At 39.5% G+C, this 21,746-nt stretch overlaps 1 protein-coding gene across 1 annotated transcript in view; it reads left to right on the top strand.

The window, feature by feature from the left end:
* ADCY2 (adenylate cyclase 2) overlaps positions 1-15,962 on the top strand; it is an 831,331-nt gene extending 815,369 nt beyond the window's left edge. The window contains exons 24-25 of the mRNA XM_075826916.1: positions 9,922-10,046; positions 15,123-15,962. Coding sequence (XP_075683031.1) covers positions 9,922-10,046; positions 15,123-15,275 — 278 coding nt within the window. The 3' untranslated portion in view covers positions 15,276-15,962. The remainder of the gene's footprint in view (positions 1-9,921; positions 10,047-15,122) is intronic.
* Positions 15,963-21,746: the final 5,784 nt, after the last annotated feature.

Below are 21,746 nucleotides of genomic sequence, written 5' to 3'. Positions count from 1 at the left end.
AAAGCCCGTGGCCCTTCCCACCCTGGTAACGCTAGCCTGCTGCTGCTGTGTTGTATCTGGCTAATTATGAAAAATGGGGAGACCCCCACATAATTTTTTTCTAATTGTTTATTTATAAAGATAAAAAAGACTACGAGGGTTCCCCCTCGTTTTTCATTACCAGCCAGATACAACATAGCAGCACCAGGCTAGAATTACCAGGGTGGGAAAGGCCATGGTTTTTGGGCTTTCCCAGCCTAATAATGCCAGACTGTGGCCGCACCAGCACCCTACCATCGATTCAGATGGTTGGATACTGGATCGTACCCGACTCATCCCAATACCCCTGTTGGTGGTGGGTACCGGGGTAATAATAGGGGGCTTAGTGTTAGCCTTTTCACCGGCTAACACTAAGCCCCGTCTCAGTATTGAACGCTGTCAATCCAACAGCGTCCGTTGCTAAGACAGTAAAAAAATATTTTATTGAGTTAAAAAATCTCACACAACCCTCGTTAACCATTTTATTGAAAATGTAAAAAAACAAATGCTGTATTTGAAGTAGTCCTCGAATCCGAAGTAGTCCAACAACCGTACCTGTATAAAAAAAAACACAAAAGACCCATTAGTTACACATAAAAAAGCAAAACAATTATTACACTTAGCTTTCCTGGGTCCAGCGCTGGAGCTGCAATGTCCTCCGTGACGGTTAACTAAGCAGTGACAGCTATAAGCTGTCATTGGTTAGTTTATATCAGGGGCTCAAACTCGGCTGGGGAAGTGGGCCACATATAGAAAAAATGTGAAGTTGACAGGCCGCATTACTTTCAAATTTGATACATTACTAAATTATTGTTAATTAATTCGTTATTAGAACTACTATAACAATACTACATTACTACATTACTATAATAATAGCGCTAGGTTTAAACTTACTGGAAATTTGCGAGATTTCTCCACATGCTTATTTCAACAATCCAATTTTACAGTTTAAGTGTCGCTAAATTCAGTCCGGCAGCTCAGTTGGCAGCGTTTGGCAGACAAACAAATGACAAAATTAGGCAGCCCCTTTTTAGATCATGCCACAGAGCCCTCTATAGATAATGCCATAGTTTACCTCTGTAGCTGCTGCCACAGTGCCCTCTGTAGATGCTGCCACAGAGCCCTCTATAGATACTGCCACAGTGCCCTCTGTAGATACTGCCACAGTGACCTCTGTAGATACTGCCACAGTGCCCTCTGTAGATACTACCACAGTGCCCTCTGTAGATACTGCCACAGTGCCCTCTGTAGATACTGCCACAGTGCCCTCTGTAGATAATGACACAGTGCCCTCTGTAGATAATGACACAGTGCCCTCTGTAGATACTGCCACAGTGCCCTCTGTATAATTAGACAAAGAGTCTCACAGGACATATAAATATCAGGGTGGGAACAGAGAAGTCTCGACCACCCACTACATCTATCAGAGATAAAGACTCAAAAGACTCGTTTAGACCCAGAGGGGTCATGGTGCCCAGAGTCGTGATCCATCTACATTCTTTTTGGGCTAACAATGTCTTCGCATCTCCACCTCTGACGCCACAATGCACCCTATCAATTCCCCTAACCTTAAAGCTTTTGGGATCTCCCCCGTGACATAATTTAAAATGTTTAGGAATGGTTTTTAAAAGTGTTAGATCCTCGATTCCTTTTGCAGCCACTATGTCCCTAACGTGTTCCCGGACTCGGATTCTTAATTGTCTACTTGTTAGGCCCACATAGATCTTGGAACAGCTACAGGTGGCATAATAAACCACAAACGTAGTGCTGCATGATATGTATTCCAGGAACTTGAAGGTTCGTTCACCTCCTGTTAATTCGGACTATATTTGCGCAGGCCACGCAGTCACCACAGGGATAACAACCCTGAGTGGGGCCTCTAGTTGAAAAGGGACATATTTGCTTTGGGACGTAGTGACTTTTAATGAGAATGTCCTTTAGATTCCTACATCTCCTTTTTCTTCCTTCTGTCCTGACATATACCTACCTATATGGATATATGCAGAAAAAACGGAGAGGATCCAGCGGTGTGGTATGAATTGGAAAAACTCAATTTCCACTTTATTAGAAAACAAGCTGACAAAGCTTTGTACAAAACACCAGGAGGAAAACAAGGTGGTGATATGTGGCAATAAAATAGCCTACGTGTTTCAAGCACTAGCTGTGCTCTTAGTCATGGCTAGGTCAAGTGAGCTTCTGCAAGCCAACCGAGTGAATATATACTACGAGAGTAGGAGGCTGTACCTGAGGCGTGACGACACTCTCAGGTGTAGTAATTACACATAAGGAAGTCAATCTTCCGTAACCGATAAGTTAAAAAGTATCTATATACTAGATGCATATTAAGACAATATAATCCTATATATAATGGAGAGAGAGCCCGGGAAAAACAGAAATCTAGCTGGAATAAATTGTGTGAGAACGTATTCTCACAATAGAAAAAACAAAATCGTTGGTCGGGGATCGCGTAACTGAGGCTTGCAGAGCGTCACCTGACAAATGTCAAAACATGGAAAAAAATGTGGAGGAAGGAAACCACGGAGAAAAAAGCATACATACTAAATGAGGAAAAACAAACAACTGAATGAAAACATATGTGAACACTTGGGAAAGAAACATACAAATGTGTAATGAAATTGCATCACTGGTGAGACTCATGAACAGCAGCTCCGGAAAATGCCTTATACTTAATATGACATATATATGATACATGTAATACATTATTAATATAGATGGTATATTAAAAGAGATGGAAAATAATGATGATAATGATGATAATGTGTGGCAAAAAATTCATAATGATACAGCCATACTAATGAAAAATAAAGCAGCCGGAGACGATCTTTTTGTAATACATTAAATAATTAAAAAATAATTTATGCATGATAAATAAAAAAATGAAAAAATATATGTGTGAGCTCAGATGATTTATATGAACGAATTTCATTTATAGTAAAAAAAGGGAACTAAATCCCGATATGGGAAATCTTACATATAAAAAGTGAAGGACATAAGAACGGGAAATCTTGGTGAAGAATTGACGGACTGAGAATATAAATGACAAATAGATTAATTAGTATCATACAATCCTATGCTTGGGTCAACCAAATATAAATAGGTGTAAATTGTAATAAACATGTAAATATCCATTAATGAATATAATAGTGTGTTTGATAAAACACTTATATAATGAATAGATGCATGAAAGCTAACAGAAGTATAGCAGTCGCATAAAACCCAGAAGGAGTATAATGAAATAATACTCAAAAACTGACATGAGTATAACAATACCTTAAGAACAGGCGGGAGTGTAAAGGTCGTATAAGTGTAGCATTAGTGTTGACATAAGGGAGTCTATCTCGGAGAGAACCTGGAATATCAGTACTGGCCCAGTGTAACGGAACACTGAGCCAGTATAGCCGAAAACATGCCGCGTTAGTAAATGCAAACTGGTAAGTGAAGTGTGCTATAGTAAAGCAAACCCCATGCTGCTGCTGAAGGTGCCTGTCGGACTTGAATATTATAAATAAATGTCAAAGGGACTGACTATTAAATCAGTGTATCACTAGAAACAAAATAATAGATGACCCCAAGTAAAGTACAAAAAGGGCATACCTGGATGGGAACCCGCAAATCGAACAGGAACCAAACCTACAAGGAGAAGAGAGCCACAATACTAATGTATGTTGGAATTCATTGTGTGATATAGACCATATATAACAGGGGGGAGAAGATGAATAAATAGAAGGTACTGATCTGACAGAGAGGGAACTAATATAAAGATGTCAGTAATGAAACATTAGTTCCTTACGGAGGTTGAGACCACGTGGAAATCTGGTATTAAGATGATAAATCCAAAAAGCTTCCCGTGTCAGTAATCTATGTTTAAGATCGCCCCCCCTGGTGGTTTTAATCATTTTTTCTATGCCATATATTTTAAGAGAGTTGATATTTCTATTATGACAAGTGATGAAGTGTTTACTGGCGTTTGAGATGTTGACAATTGCCGGATTTCTAATATAGCTTAGATGTTCTAGAATTCTGACCTTTAACTTCCTTGTAGTACACCCCACATATTTTAAATTACACTGTGAGCATTCCACTATATAGACCACGTGGTCACTATTGCAATTAATATGGGTCTTGATTGGAAAATTAGTAGTATCATTAGAGTCAGAAAAGGTTTTGGTGGTTTTACTGACCGTACAGACCTTGCAGGGGTGAGACCCACATTTGTAGTAACCTGTGTAGTGCAACCATGTCGGGGGCTTCGTGTTTGATGGTAGGCATGAGGGGGAAAGGATGTTACCCAAAGTGGGTGCCCGACGGGAGACTACACGGAAACCATTTGTTAAGATGGATTCAAGTTTGGCATCTTCAAATAATATGGGGATATATCGGTGTACCATGTTACGAATCTCGGAAAACTGGTTGCTGTATTGTAGTACAAGTGTTGGTTTCAATATGTTATTCGTTGCAGATATATCTCTGTTTGTTTTTGCCCTTTCAAGAGAAAGTAAATCCTGTCTGTCCTTCTGATTTACTATTGCTTGAGCCCGGTTTAATGTCCATTTCTTGTAACCTCTATTAGTTCATTTGTTACATATTTTTTGTTGTTCCACTAAAAAACCCTGTTTGTTAGTGCAATTTCTTTTTGCCCTGGTTATTTCTCCTACAGGTATTGACGAGATAGTGTGTCTAGGGTGACTGCTGGTGGCATGGAGAATTGTATTGCCTGAAATGGGTTTATGAAAGATCTCCGTTTGTATGCTCTTGCCTGCAAACCCTGTGAGTGTCAAATCCAAAAAATGGATGGTGGTAGAATGATGAGTATGTGTGAATTTCAAATTCAATGCATTAGAGTTAAGGAATTCCAAAAACTCGGGTATGGCAGATACAGAACCCTCCCAAATAATCAGGAGGTCATCTATATATCTGCCATACCAGTGTATATAATGAAAAAAAGGGTTGGAGGCAGAAAAGAGAATAGTTTCCTCCCACCATGCCATGACCAAGTTGGCAATGGAGGGGGAATTCTTCACCAAGATTCTTCACCAAGATTTCCCGTTCTTATGTCCTTCACTTTTTATATGTAAGATTTCCCAGATTTAGTTCCCTTTTTTTACTATAAATGAAATTCGTTCATATAAATCATCTGAGCTCACACATATATTTTTTCATTTTTTTATTTATCATGCATAAATTATTTTTTCATTATTTCATGTATTACAAAAAGATCGTCTCCGGCTGCTTTATTTTTCATTAGTATGGCTGTATCATTATGAATTTTTTGCCACACATTATCATCATTATCATTATTATTTTCCATCTCTTTTAATATACCATCTATATTAATAATGTATTACATGTATCATATATATGTCATATTAAGTATAAGGCATTTTCCGGAGCTGCTGTTCATGAGTCTCACCAGTGATGCAATTTCATTACACATTTGTATGTTTCTTTCCCAAGTGTTCACATATGTTTTCATTCAGTTGTTTGTTTTTCCTCATTTAGTATGTATGCTTTTTTCTCCGTGGTTTCCTTCCTCCACATTTTTTTCCATGTTTTGACATTTGTCAGGTGACGCTCTGCAAGCCTCAGTTACGCGATCCCCGACCAACGATTTTGTTTTTTCTATTGTGAGAATACGTTCTCACACAATTTATTCCAGCTAGATTTCTGTTTTTCCCGGGCTCTCTCTCCATTATATATAGGATTATATTGTCTTAATATGCATCTAGTATATAGATACTTTTTAACTTATCGGTTACGGAAGATTGACTTCCTTATGTGTAATTACTACACCTGAGAGTGTCGTCACGCCTCAGGTACAGCCTCCTACTCTCGTAGTATATATTCACTCTGTTGGCTTGCAGAAGCTCACTTGACCTAGCCATGACTAATAGCACAGCTAGTGCTTGAAACGCGTAGGCTATTTTATTGCCACATATCACCACCTTGTTTTCCTCCTGGTGTTTTGTACAAAGCTTTGTCAGCTTGTTTTCTAATAAAGTGGAAATTGAGTTTTTCCAATTCATACCACACTTCGCTGGATCCTCTCCGTTTTTTCTGCATTTGTCTGCCGTGTGCCGTCGCGGTTGATCCGGGCGAATACCAACACAGGAGCATTTGACTGGTGAGCTGGAGGTTTCCTCCCATTCCCTTTTTCCTTTTTATTATCACTGCATATATGGATATATCCCTGATTTGGGGTATAATAAATAAGTGACTTCTCATGCCATATACTGTTTGTACATAATTTTCACTAAGTGTACATCCATTTTGATCCAGTAATTGACTTGTTTTAGATTCTCATGTTTGATCATTAATAAAGATTTTCTATTTTTTCAATATTTGATATCTCTGAACTCCTTTCCTATAGTGCCCTCTGTATACTGCCACAGTGCCCTCTGTAGATAATGTCACAGTGCCCTCTGTAGATAATTCCACAGTGCCCTCTGTAGATAATGCCACTGTTCCCTCTGTAGATAATGCCACCGTGGCCTCTGTAGATGCTGCCACAGTGCCCTCTGTAGATGCTGCCACAGTGCCCTCTGTAGATGCTGCCACAGTGCCCTCAGTAGATGGTGCCACAGTGCCCTCTGTAGATGCTGCCACAGTGCCCTCTGTAGATGCTGTCACAGTGCCCTCTGTAGATGATGCCACACACATCTGGGGTCGCAAAAGGTTATGACTTGTGACCAAGGAGAGTGGAAAGATTGTAGAGGCAGTTAACATAGAAGTCAGGGAGGTCTATAAGGTGGCATATCATGTATGTTGGCATCAGGTCAAATTATGCCTTTAAGAATGGCAGGTGTTGAGGTATATTAAGTCAGGCACCACACATTGCTGGCACATAAATTGAGGGAGAACCTGCTGGAACTGGAGCACACCTTTTGTAGGGAGCTGCAATGAGGAGTGATTACCAGCACAGGATTCATTCCAAAACTAATTGCAGCCTGCGGGGAAAATGGTTGCTGGTACACGACTGAACATACAAGGCTCTCAGGTGTAATTAGTAAGGTAACTAGGTGTTACAGATGGTCAGGGTTGGGCCCCCAACAATGTGCACTGAAAAAATAAAAAATAAAACATTACATGCTCACGTGTCCCCGTTTATGTGCCGTCCTCCAGCGACACGAGGCCTCCGGCGGAACGACGTAGTGGCGCGATGACATCATCGCAACGACTGCATCTTTGCTAAAGCATCGAATGGTGAGGCCTCCTGTACCTCGCCAGGCAGCGCTAGACAAATCAATCCTAAGGACGGGGCTACAATTGAGTGCAGGGGTCCAGTTTCGGGTTCCTGATACACCCCGTTGTTCCGAACTGGCTGTAATTTTAACAACCGGTTTGGGTGAAGCCGGATCCCACCCCTGCAGGTGGTGCTTCCAATGAGCAGTGCATCTCACTTCCTCCAATTCTGAAGTAAGAAATACAGTGGTGCTTGAAAATTTGTGAACCCTTCCAAATTTTTTATATTTCTGCATAAATTTAAATTTAAAGTAGAAAAAGCTAACCAAATCAGATAAATGAGTCAAAAATATTAGACGTGATCATTTATTTGAGGAAAATTATCCAATGTCACATGAGTGGCAAAAGTATGTGAAACTTTAGGATTAGCAGATTATTTGAAGGTGAAATTAGTCAGGTGTTTTCAATCAATAGGATGATAAATGGGTTTGAGTGGGTGACCTGCATTATTTAAAGAACAGGGATCTTCAGTCTGATCTTCACAACACATGTGTGTATCATGACATGAACAAAGGAGATTTCTGAACACTTCAGATGAAGAGTTGTTAATGCTCATCAGACTGGAAAAGGTTGTAAAACCATCTCTAAAAAGTTTGGACTCCTCCAATCCACAGTCAGACAGTGTATAAATGGAGGAAATTCAAGATAACTATAAGCCTCCCTAGGAGTGGTCGACCAACAAAGATCTCGCCAAGAACGAGGCGTATAATAGTCCGCGAGGTCACAAAGGAACCCAAGGTAACCTCTAAGCAACTAAAGGCCTTTCTCACATTAGCTAATGTTAATATTCACGAGTCAACCATCAGGAGGACACTGAACAACAATGGTGTGCATGGCAGGATTGCACGGAGAAAACTGCTTGTAACGCCATGGTCGCGGACCGCTGCCTTCACTTACCCCTTGATGGCTGCGACTGCAGACCTCTGTCTTCTTGCTGGCATCTCCTTCCCAGCACATGGCCGCTCTGCTCTGAAGTATCCTCTAGGGTGCGTGCACTCGTTCCTGGCCTTAAAGGGCAGCACCCGCACATGCAAACTATTAGCAATTATCCCCAGATCACCCTGGACTATAAAATGGGCTCTGCCCTTTCACTCCTTGTCTGAGCGTTGTTGTGTATTCCCATGTTAGTCTTAGCAAATGGTTCCTTAGCGTTATCCTGTTCCCAGTGTTCCCGTATCCTGCTTCCTGTATCCCGTGCTGTGTTTGTTCCTGTGTCTTATACAGTGTTGGAGTCATGTTGTGTCATCTGCCACTCCTGCTGTATTTACACCACGTCTGCTGTTATCTGCCACGCCTGCTGTATATACCACGTCTGGTATCATCCACCACGTCTGGCGTCATCTGCCACATCAAGTTCAATCCGTGCCAAAGCCTCTGCTACTGTCTGGACTCTTACAGGTACTCTTGTACTAAGGACTTTGCATAGACATTATAGACTGTTGTTTGGCCAGCTGCTACTACGGCGGTGCGGCCTAGTGGGTCCATATACCTACAGATCATGACACCGCTGTTCTCCAAAATGAACATTACTGCCTGTCTGCAGTTTGCTAAAGATCACCTTGACAAGCCAGAAGACCATTGGAACAATGTTTTATGAACAGATAAAACAGATAAAACAGATAAAACCAAAATAGAGCCTTTTGGTTTAAATGAGAAGCGTTATGTTTGGAGAAAGGAAAACACTGCATTTCAGCATAAAAACCTCATACCATCTATGAAACACGGTGGTGGTCATTTCATGGTTTGGGCCTGTTTTTCTGCATTTGGGCGGGGACTGCTTGCCATCATTAATGGAACTGTGTATTCTGAATTATACTAGCAAATTCTAAAGAAAAATGTCAGGACATCTGTCCGTGAGCTGAATCTCAAGAGAACATGGGTCATGCAGCAAGACAACGACCCTAAGCACACAAGTCGTTCTACCAATGAATCGTTAAAGAAGAATAAAGTTAACGTTTTGGAATGGCCAAGTCAAGGTCCTGAACTTAATCCAACAGAAATGTTGTGGAAGGACCTAAAGCGTGCAGTTCATGGGAGGAAACCCACCAACATAACAGAGTTGAAGCTGTTTTGTACAGAGGAATAGGTTAAAATTCCTGCAAGTCGACGTCCAGGACTAATCAACAATTACCGGAAATGTTTAGATGCAGTTTTTGCTGCTCAATGTGGTCTCACCAGATACTGAAAGCAACTTTTGCCACTCACAGATATGTGATATTGGATCATTTTCCACAATACATAAATGACCAAGTCTAATATTTTACAGACAGAACATTTAAACTACATGTCTGGTTCCCAAGTGTGCTTAAACCACCTACCGTACTATACATTTATATTTTGATACTAAAAGAAAAGTGAGTACAAAAAAAGATTTTGAAAAAAAAAAAGACCTTACATACAAGAACAAATGAAATAATGAAATAACTCTTTAGACAAAACAAAATAAGTTTTTGAAAAAAATATCTGGGTGGAAAATTTTGCATGTGGGAATCCATTTATTTTCCAATGCATTTAAAAAATAAAAAACAGAAACAAAACTGTTCCATCATGAGGAAATACTAATGTTTCATATTTTCCTTTATTTGTGTGTAAATAATATTTTTTTTTAACCCTGATATTAAAAACAAATCATATGTTTTACAGGAATCAATCATGGACCAGTAATTGCAGGAGTTATCGGAGCTCAAAAACCACAATATGACATTTGGGGTAATACTGTAAATGTTGCCAGTCGAATGGAGAGTACGGGAGTTTTAGGGAAAACACAGGTAATAGTTTCCAATTATTTTATATCAGAATATACACAGTCAAGTCACTTTATTATGACCACCTTCTACTTTGGACGTCGACAGCCCGTAGCCCATGAAGGAAGTGATGTGTCGTGTGCTGGCTTGGCGGGTATATAAGGTGTGCGATAGGCTGTCTGAACACATATCACTCATTGTTGCCATGGGTAAAAGGGGCGATTTATCACAGTTGCAAAAAGGGATGATTATTGGCTTACGGGCCAAGGGTGGCAGTATTTCCCAAACAGTGCAGTTTGTGAACTGTTCCCGTGCTGCTTTGATGAAAGCATATTGTGAGTGGACAAATGGCATATAGAGTAAAGGAGCACTGATCAATGCAATCGTTTCAATCATATAAAATTGTATTGTGTTTTCAATGTAAAAAAATTGACAAAACATGTGCAAAAATTGGCAAATATAAATAGTTTGTATTACCCATCAAAGGCTAGAGTCCTGGAAATATTCTGGTTAGGTTTGCAGCTTCCTTTTTCTATTAGATTGGTACCGATAGCAGAGACAACACGTGTGGAGGATCAGCGTCTGGCAGCACCTGTGCGACGTTTCGGGAGTCTGCCCCCTTTCTAAAGCATGAGTGAACAAATGGCACCATTGGGCATAACCGATGTGGAAACTGCGGAGCACCACGTGCCATTGATGTGAGAGGTGAACATCGGCTACAAAGGTGCGTGAGGGCTGAAAGACACGCTACAGTAAAGCAGCTCACCGTGAAAATCGACCAGGGGGCTACCAAAAGTGTGTCTAAAACAGTTCAGCCAGCAAACCCTACTGCGTATGGGGCTCTGAAGCAGACGGATAGTCACTGCTCCTATGCTAACAAAGTTGCATAGGAAAAAAAGGCTTAAATTTGCAGGGCAGTATCGGAATTGGACCACTGATGATTGGCAAAGGGTTGCCTTTTCCAATGAGTCACGTTTTCTGCTTCATCAAATGGATGGATGTTGGCGTTTTAGGTGAGAAACATCAAAGAACAAGCACCCTGCAACCATGGCTGGAAGAACACAAGCTGTTGGCAGCCGCGTTATGGTCTGGGGAATTTTGCCATTCTCTGGGCCCACTCATCCATGTGGAAGGTACTCTGAACCGATTTGTGTATGAATCCATCGTTGCAGATAACATCCACCATACATGCTGTTTCTCTTCCCTGGGGCAGATGGAATCTTCCAGCAAGACAATGCAACATGTCACATGGCTAGAAATATCCGACAGTGGTTGGAAGAGCATGACCAAGACTTCCAAGTGCTTCCCTGGCCCCCTAATTTGCCAAACTTGAACCAATTGAGCATCTGTGGGACTATCTTGATCATCTTGCTCGCGTTATGGATCCTCCCCAACACACCCTCCAGCAAATGTGGCATGCACTGCAGTCAGAATGGCTCCAGATACCTGAGACAACCTACCAGCACCTTATTGAGTCACTCCCAGCCCTGTCTAGCTGTTAACACGGTGGTTACTCTGGATTTTAGCTGGTGGTCATAATAATGTGACTCGACTATGTATATTGATTGTTCTAATACATAACAATGGGAAAATCAGGCAACAGCTATAAAACCTCACATAAAAAAATATATATATATTTGTCACTTATGTAATTTACTATCTAAATGGCTCACCTCTGGTGGTATCCTAATGTTCTAGTGACAACCTTCTTAACATGGGTTGATACCCATCTGAGAGAAGTTTGAAACGCCTTGCATTATGCATTGAGTTTGCCATAGGGGCAATATTTTGGAAGTTAAATCAGACTTTACAATCATTATGGTGCATGGTACAGGGCTTTAAACGCATGCTTCTAAAAAATGAAAGGTGGATTCTAATTGGGCAGTTACTCCTTATTTCTTTGCACTAATTTTGATACAAGTCTCCCAGTGTGTATAGAATATTAAACCTGGCAACCAAGTTATCCGCTAGTGTACTCTTCATAAAACAGCTGCTGGATCTTGGTAGACACAAACTAATGTCACCATAAAGGACTATTTTCCCCTGCAGCTGGGGATTCTATGGTTAACCCTGTCAGGATAAGGCCACACGGTGCGTCGTTGACGCGGTTTTGATGCGGTTTTGTTGCATTTGAAAACCGCATGCGGTCAACTGCATGCGTTTTTAGTCTCTGTAATGCTGCAGTTCTGCTGCGTTTTTAAAGGAAATAATTGATGGACATAGTTATCACCCGTGTTGAAGTTTGTTAGGTGCTTCCTTTATATACAGTAGTTCATTACAATGCATTGCAGAACTGTTAGCAAAAATGCAAGCAGTTCAGCAACAACATTGGCAGCGCAGTCGGACATTATGAAGATGCAGTTAACTGCACAAAAAACACATTGTAATATAATAGCAGCAGTCTGTCCATAGCACAAATGTCACCATTGACTTCTATTGAAAAATGACTTGCTGCAATTTAAAAACGCGACAGAAATGCACAAGAGAATTAAAAAAAAATAAAAAATTATATAAACGTTTGGTGGTCTTTGACCTCTTGTTGGAAGCATCAGCCTACATTTACTAAAACTGGTGTATAATGGCACATTCAGACGTGGCTGAATTGCTGTTGAATTCCGCTGTGGACAGTCCGCAGTGGAATTCTGCAGAAGCCATTTTTTTTTTTTTCATTTCTTTCTATACATTTTTAGAAAAGTTAGTTCAGACGTTGCAGAAAATAACTGTGCGGAAATCAGGCTGCGGTGCAGAATTTCCCCTCCGCAGCATGCTCATTCTATTACGGAGAAGAAGAGGAATTTCACTGCGGATTTCAGCCTTTGCAATGCAAAAACTGAAATCTGTGGCAAGTCCGCTGTGATATCTGCAACGTCTGAATTACCTGTCAAATATGCAAATGTTGCTGCAGATTCGTTTCGTAATTGCTCCAAATCTGCACCAACATTTGCAGCGGAAAAATTCCGTCACGTCTGAACATGGCCTTATATGTCAGTCAAAATTGAGTAGGAGGTTGGAGTGATATGCGCAATTTAATAAAGGTACATGCCTCTTAATAAATTTTGACCTCTAAAACATTCAGAAAATCAAATCTGTCTTTGCATCACAAATCGCCGCCATTTTCACTTAATTTACTTTAATTTCCTTACCTTTCATCTTATATCCTCATATCTTGGGATAAAAAAATGATTATGCAAGATGTTACGAAATGTGTATATTAAGTCTATGTGTGGAGACCAAATTGTTTTGATGTGAATTGCAGCTTGTCAAGCGTTTTGCTAGCATTTTGCTATATTTTATTGAATTGATTTCATGATAAATTGTAGTCCTTAACCAAAATTAAGCAAAGGCAAGGGTAAAATACCTCTGGACATAATTTTTTATTTTTTTTTAAACTTAAAAAATAATAAAATGAAAAGGAAACCACATAAACCACTACCAACAACACAACTATTACTGTAGCCTGCCTTGATCACCTGAATCTACATGTCATAATCCAGTATTAATAATTAAGTTTAAAGGGTTGTTTGGGATTATAAAAACAAAACTGCTTTCTTCCAAAAACAGCACCACACCTGTCGATGGGTTGTGTCTGCAATATCACACACAATCTTTGGGTACGTGTGCCATTATTATTTAACCCGTTAGTGACCGGCCCATAGTGTTTCTACGTCGGTCACTTTTTACGTCGCTGCATCGGAATAAGTAAACAGAGCAGGGAGCTGTCAAACCGCCCTGCTCTCAGCTGCCAGAGGTAGCTGAGGGCTGGGGGCGTCCCTGCTCGAACATGTGAGATCGATATTAGTATCGATCTCACCCGTTTAACGCTTCAGATGCGGTGCTGAATAGCGTGCACCGCATCTGAGTGGTTTTGCAGAGAGGGAGGGAGCTCCCTCTCATCCCACCGACACCCGGCGATAAGATCGCCGAGTGTCTGTGTCTCCGATGGCATCCGGGGGCCTAATAAAGGCCCCCAGGTCTGCCTGTCGTGAAAAAAAAAATGAAAAACCCACTTTTCCCCCTTACAAACTGCTTTATTATTAACAAACAAAATAAAGTAAAAAAGTTACACATATTTGGTATCACCGCGTCCGTAACGACCCCAACTATAAACTTATTACATCATTTAACCTGAACGTCGTAAAAAATAAAAAAACATGCAAAAATTGCTGTTTTCTTTGAATCCAGCCTTAAAAAAAATTTGATAAAATGTGATCTACTCCAAAATGGTACCGATAAAAACTACAAGTCATCCCGCAAAAACAAAGCCCTCATACAACCGCATCGGCGAAAAAATTAAAACGTTACGGCTCTTCAAATATGGAGACACAAAAACAAATAATTTTGAAAAAAAGCATTTTCACTGTGTAAAAGTAGTAAAACATACAAAAACTATACAAATTTGGTATCGTTGCAATCGCAACAACCCACTGAATAAAGTTATTGTGTTATTTATACCACACGGTAAACGGCGTAAATTTAGGACGCAAAAAAGTGTGGCAAAATTGCTGTTTTTTTTCTATTCCCCCCAAAAAAAAGTTAATAAAAGTTAATCAATAAATTCTATGTACCCCAAAATGGTGCTATTAAAAATTACAACTTGTCCCGCAAAAAAACAAGAACTTATACAGCTATGTCGACGCAAAAATGAAAAGGCTATAGCTCTTTGAATGAGACGATGGAAAAACTTAAAAAATGGCTTGGTCATTAAGGTCTAAAATAGGCTGGTCATTAAGGGGTTAAAGAAAGCAGACATATTTTTCTAATCTTGGACAACTCCTCTAAGGCTCTGTTCACAGTTCTAGTTTTTCTTTAAGTTTCTGTTGTATTTTGACGAACAGAATGGCATAACTACCCCATTAAGTATCATCAGGATGCATAGGACCCTTTACAAAGTTTATCATAACAAAGCCATCGTATAAATCATGGCATTAAAAAATGGAAACCATGATGCTAGTGTGAACAGAGCCCAATATATGTCCAGATGTAAAGCAATTATACATTTGAGGCAAATGATAAATGCATTAATTAGATTACTATAATATGATTTAGAAAAATTTACCAAATTTGAAAATATTAATAATTTTAAATGTTTTCTTCTTTTAGGTTACAGAAGAAACAAGCAATGTCCTGGTAACACTAGGATACATTTGCACATGTCGAGGGAAAATTAATGTTAAAGGGAAAGGAGAACTGAAGACTTATTTTGTACATACAGAAATAACAAGGTCTTTATCACAAGGAAATGTAGCATTTTGAGGTGTGTTTTTTTAGAATTCTAACACTTTTTTTTTATAGTAGCCATACCTTGTGCAATATGTGAATTTGTTTCACTTTCGGCATTTCATGTTGGTATCTACCACCCACCGTACATTTCAGCACAGACTGCCTTAGGACCCTTTTTGTACCAATGTGTTGAATGTTTATTTGCCATTCGTCTTTTGTAAGAATAATGGATTTAGTAGACTGTTCAATGTATGTTGTTTAATTATAAATTTATTTACTTAATTGATTGGGGATATCCATATTTCAGTGCTTCTTTTTTTTATAAATCATTACAATTATATTTTCTAATCTATATATGAAATTTTAAAAACGAACAGGGTAAAAAGTCTAATATCAGTCCAATAAAACTTGTTGTGATAACCAAAGAACTTAAAAGGCATCTCTCAAGATTTTTGAGTTATAATCAATGTAATTATGGTACCCTAAATTAAATGACATCTTTATCTTTTTTTAACGGTACTTTGTTACCATTTTTCAGTAAATTAAATTCAGGTCCACAGGACAACAAGTATTTATACCCCTCCACTACCTTAGACCACTATAGATGCTGAAATTAACCCCTAATTACACTAGACCACCAGGGTGGCATTAAAGGGGTTTTCCCATCAGGGACATTTATGACATTTATGACATATCCACAGGATATTCCAAAAGAAATAGTAGGACAACAGCACACGTCTCCAAATCTTCAAAGTGGTTTTTATTGTCAAGACATCCACAATCGACAGGCTTGTCTTGACAATAAAAACCACTTTGAAGATTTGGAGACGTGTGCTGTTGTCCTACTATTTCTTTTGTAATTTACATCATGCCGGAGTGGGTTTGCCTGGCCTGACAGCGTGCACCGCACCAGATTCGGGATTTGTGCTGCTTCAAAAATTATTTTTCTCTTGATATCCACAGGATATGTCATAAATGTCAGATGCGGGTCCCACCTCTGGGACCCGCACATTTCTATAGAACGGGACCCCTAAACCCCTTTCTAACTTTTTCTGCTCCCTCTGCCTCCTCGGCCACTTCATGACTGTATGGTCAGGAGTTACAAAAACAGTGTAGCTCGCTGAGCTACACTGTTTTCGTAACTTCCATAGTAGTGAATGGCAGTTACGGAAGCAGCGTAGCATGCGAGCTACGCCGTTTGTGAAACTACCATTCAGTTCTATTGGACTTACGGAGACAGCATAGCTCAGCGAGCTACGCGGTTTCCTTATTCATGGTCGAAATTCACCTACTTCTGTCGCAACACAGAGCGGCAGAACAGGGTTTAGGGAGGCCCGAGGTGGGACCCGCATCTATCTGACATTTATGACATATCCTATGGATATGTCATAAATGTCTCTCATGGGAAAATCCCTTTAACGCTTCAATTACAGTAGGAATCCAGGGAAATCAAGAATTAGCCCCTCTACTACCCTAGGCCGCCAGGTATGGTGGCATTAACCCCTCCACTACATTAGACCATTAGTGAAGCAGGCATAAACCCAATACCTCCTAATATTTGAATCCTAAAACTTGGAACAATTTGATCTCTATTTTTATGCAAATTGATATGAGCCCCAACCATTTTAGGTTCGTTGGTGTTATAGTCCTACAAAAAACAGGAATGCTAGCAGGTAGGATTAACTCCTTCTGAGCTTTATTAGCTCTTGGGATCGCTGTCTCCCGCTCTGGTATCCCTGTGTGAGAAGATTACACCTTTCTTAAAGGGAATGTGTAATCAGAAAATAACTTATTATTAAAAAAATATATACATGTTTTTTTATTTTCTATGTCATTATCAATATTAAAAATAATCCTAAAATCTTGCAGTGCTCACACAGACCACTGATCCGTCTAGACTGACACTTCCTGTTCTGTAGAGATCACTTCTCAGTCATCTTATTATCATTACAGGCAGTATTACAATGAAAGCTGACACCTAAATAGACCATTGATAATAGGTAATGGACAAAGTTCCCCTCCTCTCCCTTCCTGCACAATGACCTCTGCACAGGTCACAGAGCATGCCTTGAAAACTCTCACAAAGAAGTCAATGGGTCAGATTCAGACTATTGGCTCCTATGGTCCATGTGGGTGCTGTAAAGCATGTCTTCAAATGCTGTTAAAACCAGGTTAGGCAAGATGGCTTCCCCCATAATCCTGTAGAGAAAATATAATTAAAAAAATCTACGATCAAAAAGTAAAATCAGATAAAGAAAAAAAAAGAATATATTTCACTATCTGGGTTTAATTAGTTTAAAAAAAAATATTAGTGATACATACCCTTTAACCACTTCTAGTCATAAAATTTTTTAGTTTTTTTCATTTTCATTTTTCCTTCCCCCATTCCAAGAGCCAAACATTTTTTCTTTTTGTGTCTCATAGTTGTATGAGGTCTTTTTTGTTTTCTTTGCAGGACGAAATGTAGCTTTTAATAGCACCATTTAACACACCATATGATGTACTGAAAAACTTTATTTTGTGGGGAGGAATGGAAAAACCAACAATCCCTCCATTTTTTGGGGTTTTGTTTTATACGATGCTCACTATACGATAAAAAGAAAATGTTAAATTAATTCTGCAGGTCAATACGATTACAGCAACACCAAATTTCTATTGTTTTTTTTATGTTTTACTACTGTTACAAAATAAAAACTGTTTGTTTTAAAAAAAAAATGTTTTCTGTCACTATATTCTGAAACCGATAACATTAAATTTTCCGTAGATGAACCTGTGTGAGGGCTGATTTTTGTAGGGCTGTAGTTTTTATTGGTACCATTTTTGGGTACGTATGTTTTTATGATCATATTTTTATGATAATTTTTTTTAAAGGAAAGGTAGCCAAAAAAGAGCAATTCTGGTGTTTTTTTTTTGTTTCGTTTTTTTACACTGTAATTGTCATGATCATTATGGAAACAGCGATATGATTTATGTTTTTTTATCGTTTATAATATTTTAGGGGGAAAAAGGGGAATATTTTTTATTTTTTTGCTTTTAATATTATTCAAAAACCGAAATGTAACAAATCTTTAAAGTGTTTTTTTTTTTTTGTCCCCCTAAGGGAGTTGAACTTGCGATCATTACATCGCTTGCACAATACATTGTAAGGGTAAGGACACACGGTGCGTCGTTGACGGGGTTTTGTTGCATTTGAAAACCGCATGCGGTCAACTGCATGCGTCTTTTGTCTCTGTAATGCTGCAGTTCCGCTGCGTTTTTAAAGGAAATAATTGATGGACATAGTTTTCACCCGTGTTGAAGTTTGTTAGGTGGTTCCTGTATATAGTTCATTACAATACATTGCAGAACTGTTAGCAAAAACGCAAGAAGTTCAGCAGCAACTTTGGCAGCGCGGCCATTAACTGCATGTGGTCGGACATTATGAAGATGCGGTTAACTGCACAAAAAACACATTGTAATATAATAGCAGCAGTCTGTCCATAACAAAAATGTAACCATTGACTTCTATAGAAAAATGACTTGTTGCAGCTTAAAAACGCAACATAAATGCACCGTGACCGCACCGTGTGTCCATACCCTAAGGGCTTATTCAGACGAACGTGATATACGTCCGTGCAACGCACGGGATTTTCACGCGCCTCGCACGGACCTATATTAGTCTATGGGGCCATGCAGACAGTCCGTAATTTTTACACAGCAGGTGTCCGCTGCGTAAAACTCACGGCAGGTCCTATATTTCTGCGTTTCTCGCGCATCACGCACCCATTGAAGTCAATGGGTGCGTGAAAATCATGCGCACCACACGGAAGCACTTCCGTGGGAGGCGCGTGATTCGCGCAACAGCAGTCAAAAGTATGAATGAAAACAGAAAAGCACCACGTGCTGATGGCAGGAATTATTCTGCGGCGGATTTTGCGGCAGAACCATCCAAGCAAAATCTGCTGTGTGAACATAGCCTGAATTCACCTTCCTGCCAGTGTATGAAATAAGGGAAATCTGAGGACAGTTAGCCATAGAGTTACATTATAACATTCTCTCTGCCTGAAGCACCACTAGGGCGAACTTCTTACGTACAAATTTATACAGCAACAAAAGTATACAGAATTTTATCACTATATTTAAACATAGTTCTAACCATTAAAAAATATAAGTGTGAAACATGTTGGACCTTTTTAGATGAAATAAAATGCCATTATATGTACACTTTAGCTGTTTACAGTCCTAGACCACTGCAGATAGTACCATTAATGCCTTCCCCATCCTAAACAACCAGGTATATAAGATTATAACCCCATAACTTCTTTTTACAATTAACAATATTATCAGTAATACTATGTGGCAAAAAAAACAACCTGAAATAACGTCTGTTATATGATACTACTATCAATCCTTTGGTTACTGTTCAAGAAAAAATAGGCTGCTGTTAAGTTTACTGTTTGAAAGGTTGGAGGCCAATTCCGGACTTCGCTATGTGGCCCTATGAATTCTAGTTAAGCCCTTGTTTATTCATCTGAGGGTATGTGCACACGATGAGAGGCTTTTACGGCTGAAATGACAGACTGTTTTCAGGAGAAAACAGCTGCCTCGTTTCAGCCGTAATTCCTCCTCCTCGCATTTTGCGAGGCTTCTCTGACAGCCGTAAATTTTGAGCTGTGCTTCATTGAGTTCAATGAAGAACGGCTCAAATTACGTCTGAAAGAAGTGTCCTGCACTTCTTTTGACGAGGCTGTATTTTTACGTGTCGTCGTTTGACAGCTGTCAAACGACGACGCGTAAATGACAGGTCATCTGCACAGTACGTCGGCAAACCCATTCAAATGAATGGGCAGATGTTTGCCGACGTCTTGTAGCCCTATTTTCAGACGTAAAACGAGGCATAATACGCCTCGTTTACGTCTGAAAATAGGTCGTGTGAACCCAGCCTGAAGATGTCTCCTTAGGCCTTGTTCACACGGTGCTAAAAAAAAAAACGACATGTAAACGTCTCAAAAATGCTAGCGTTTTTGTAAAGTGGTTTTTAAAGTACAGGAGTTTTTGATGCGTTTTCATTGTATTTTTTTATGCGGTTTGTGCGTGCTTTTTTTGCAGTGTAATTAGGACTCCCATTGACTAGGGAATTAGGTGCGTTTTATGCAGCAATGAATTGCCCTGATGCTGCTTTTTTTTTTTACGCAATGCGTTTTTTTAAATAAGCTTGCGCAAAAAAACGTGTCCTATGCACTAACAATGCGCTTTCCCATTAATGTCAATGGGAAGCTTAAAACTTGCATCTTTGATGCGTTTTTTGGCGTGTCTCGTACTCGTCATGTGAACAGGGCCTTACAAAGAACTGTTTTAGAATTACTTTAACCTCTTCCCGCCGCAGCCACTTTTGAACTTCCTAATAGAGCCCCATTTTTCAAATCTGACGTGTCACTTTATGTGGTAATAACTTTGAAACACTTTTCGAAATCCATTCTTAAAGGGCCAGTACGAGTACAGCTGTCATTAGTCAATAATTAGCCCAGAATGCTGCTGGACTATAAAAAGGGCTCTGCCCACATGATCCTTGACTGAGAGTTGTTGTCTACCTAAAGTTTGTCTTGCAAATGGTCTCCCAGTGTTTTCCAGTTCCCAGCATTACCCATTCCTGCTGCCTGTACCCTGTATCCCGTGCTACCGTGCCTCTGTGCCATCTACAGTGAAAATGAAGTTGTGTCTTCCACTGCATCTACTGTGCCATCTACAGTAAAAGTCAAGTCATGTATTCCGCTGCAGCTACTGTGCCGTCTACAGTGAAAGTCAAGTTGTGTCACCGCTACTGTCTACATTGCCTCAGGTACTCGTTCTGGACTATAGACATTGTTTTGTAAATAGTTGGCCAGCTGCTATCCCGTTACGCAGTACGGCCCAATGGGTCCACACCCCGCGCCGTGACAGTTACAAGGCAATATCTAACATTTTCAAGAATTTCAAAAGCCTATTTTTTTAGGGCCATTTAAGTTCTAAAGTGGCTTTGAGAGGTGCACATAATATAAACCCCCATTAATCACCCCATTTTAAAAACTTCACCCCGGAATGTATTAAAAAAAGCTTTTAGAAAGTTTCTTAACCCTTTAGGCGTTTCACAGGAATTAATGCAGGTGGAGGTGAATTTTACAAATTTCTTTTTATTTGCAGAAATTCCATTTTAATTAATCTTTTTCTGTAACACTGAAGGCTTTACCAGAGAAACACAACTCAATATTTATTGCCCAGATTCTGCAGTTTTTATAAATATCCCATATGTGGCCCTAGTGTCCTACTGGGATTTTAGGGCCATCTTTTCATTAGATTATATTTTAGGCACCATGTCAGGTTAGAAGAGGTCTAGTGGTGCAAAAAAATACCCCATTTTGGAAACTACACCCTCAAGGACCATCTAAAGTTGTAGCGAGCATTTTAACTGCACAGGTGTTTCATAGATTTTATTTTATTGGGCAGTGAAAATGAAAAATTAAGTTTTATCCAATAAGATGTAGCGTT

Source organism: Rhinoderma darwinii, chromosome 5, assembly GCF_050947455.1.
Source record: "Rhinoderma darwinii isolate aRhiDar2 chromosome 5, aRhiDar2.hap1, whole genome shotgun sequence".
Classification (NCBI taxonomy): Eukaryota; Metazoa; Chordata; class Amphibia; order Anura; family Rhinodermatidae; genus Rhinoderma; species Rhinoderma darwinii.
The sequence above is the reverse complement of the archived record's forward strand: the minus strand, read 5'-3'. Positions and strand labels throughout refer to the sequence as shown.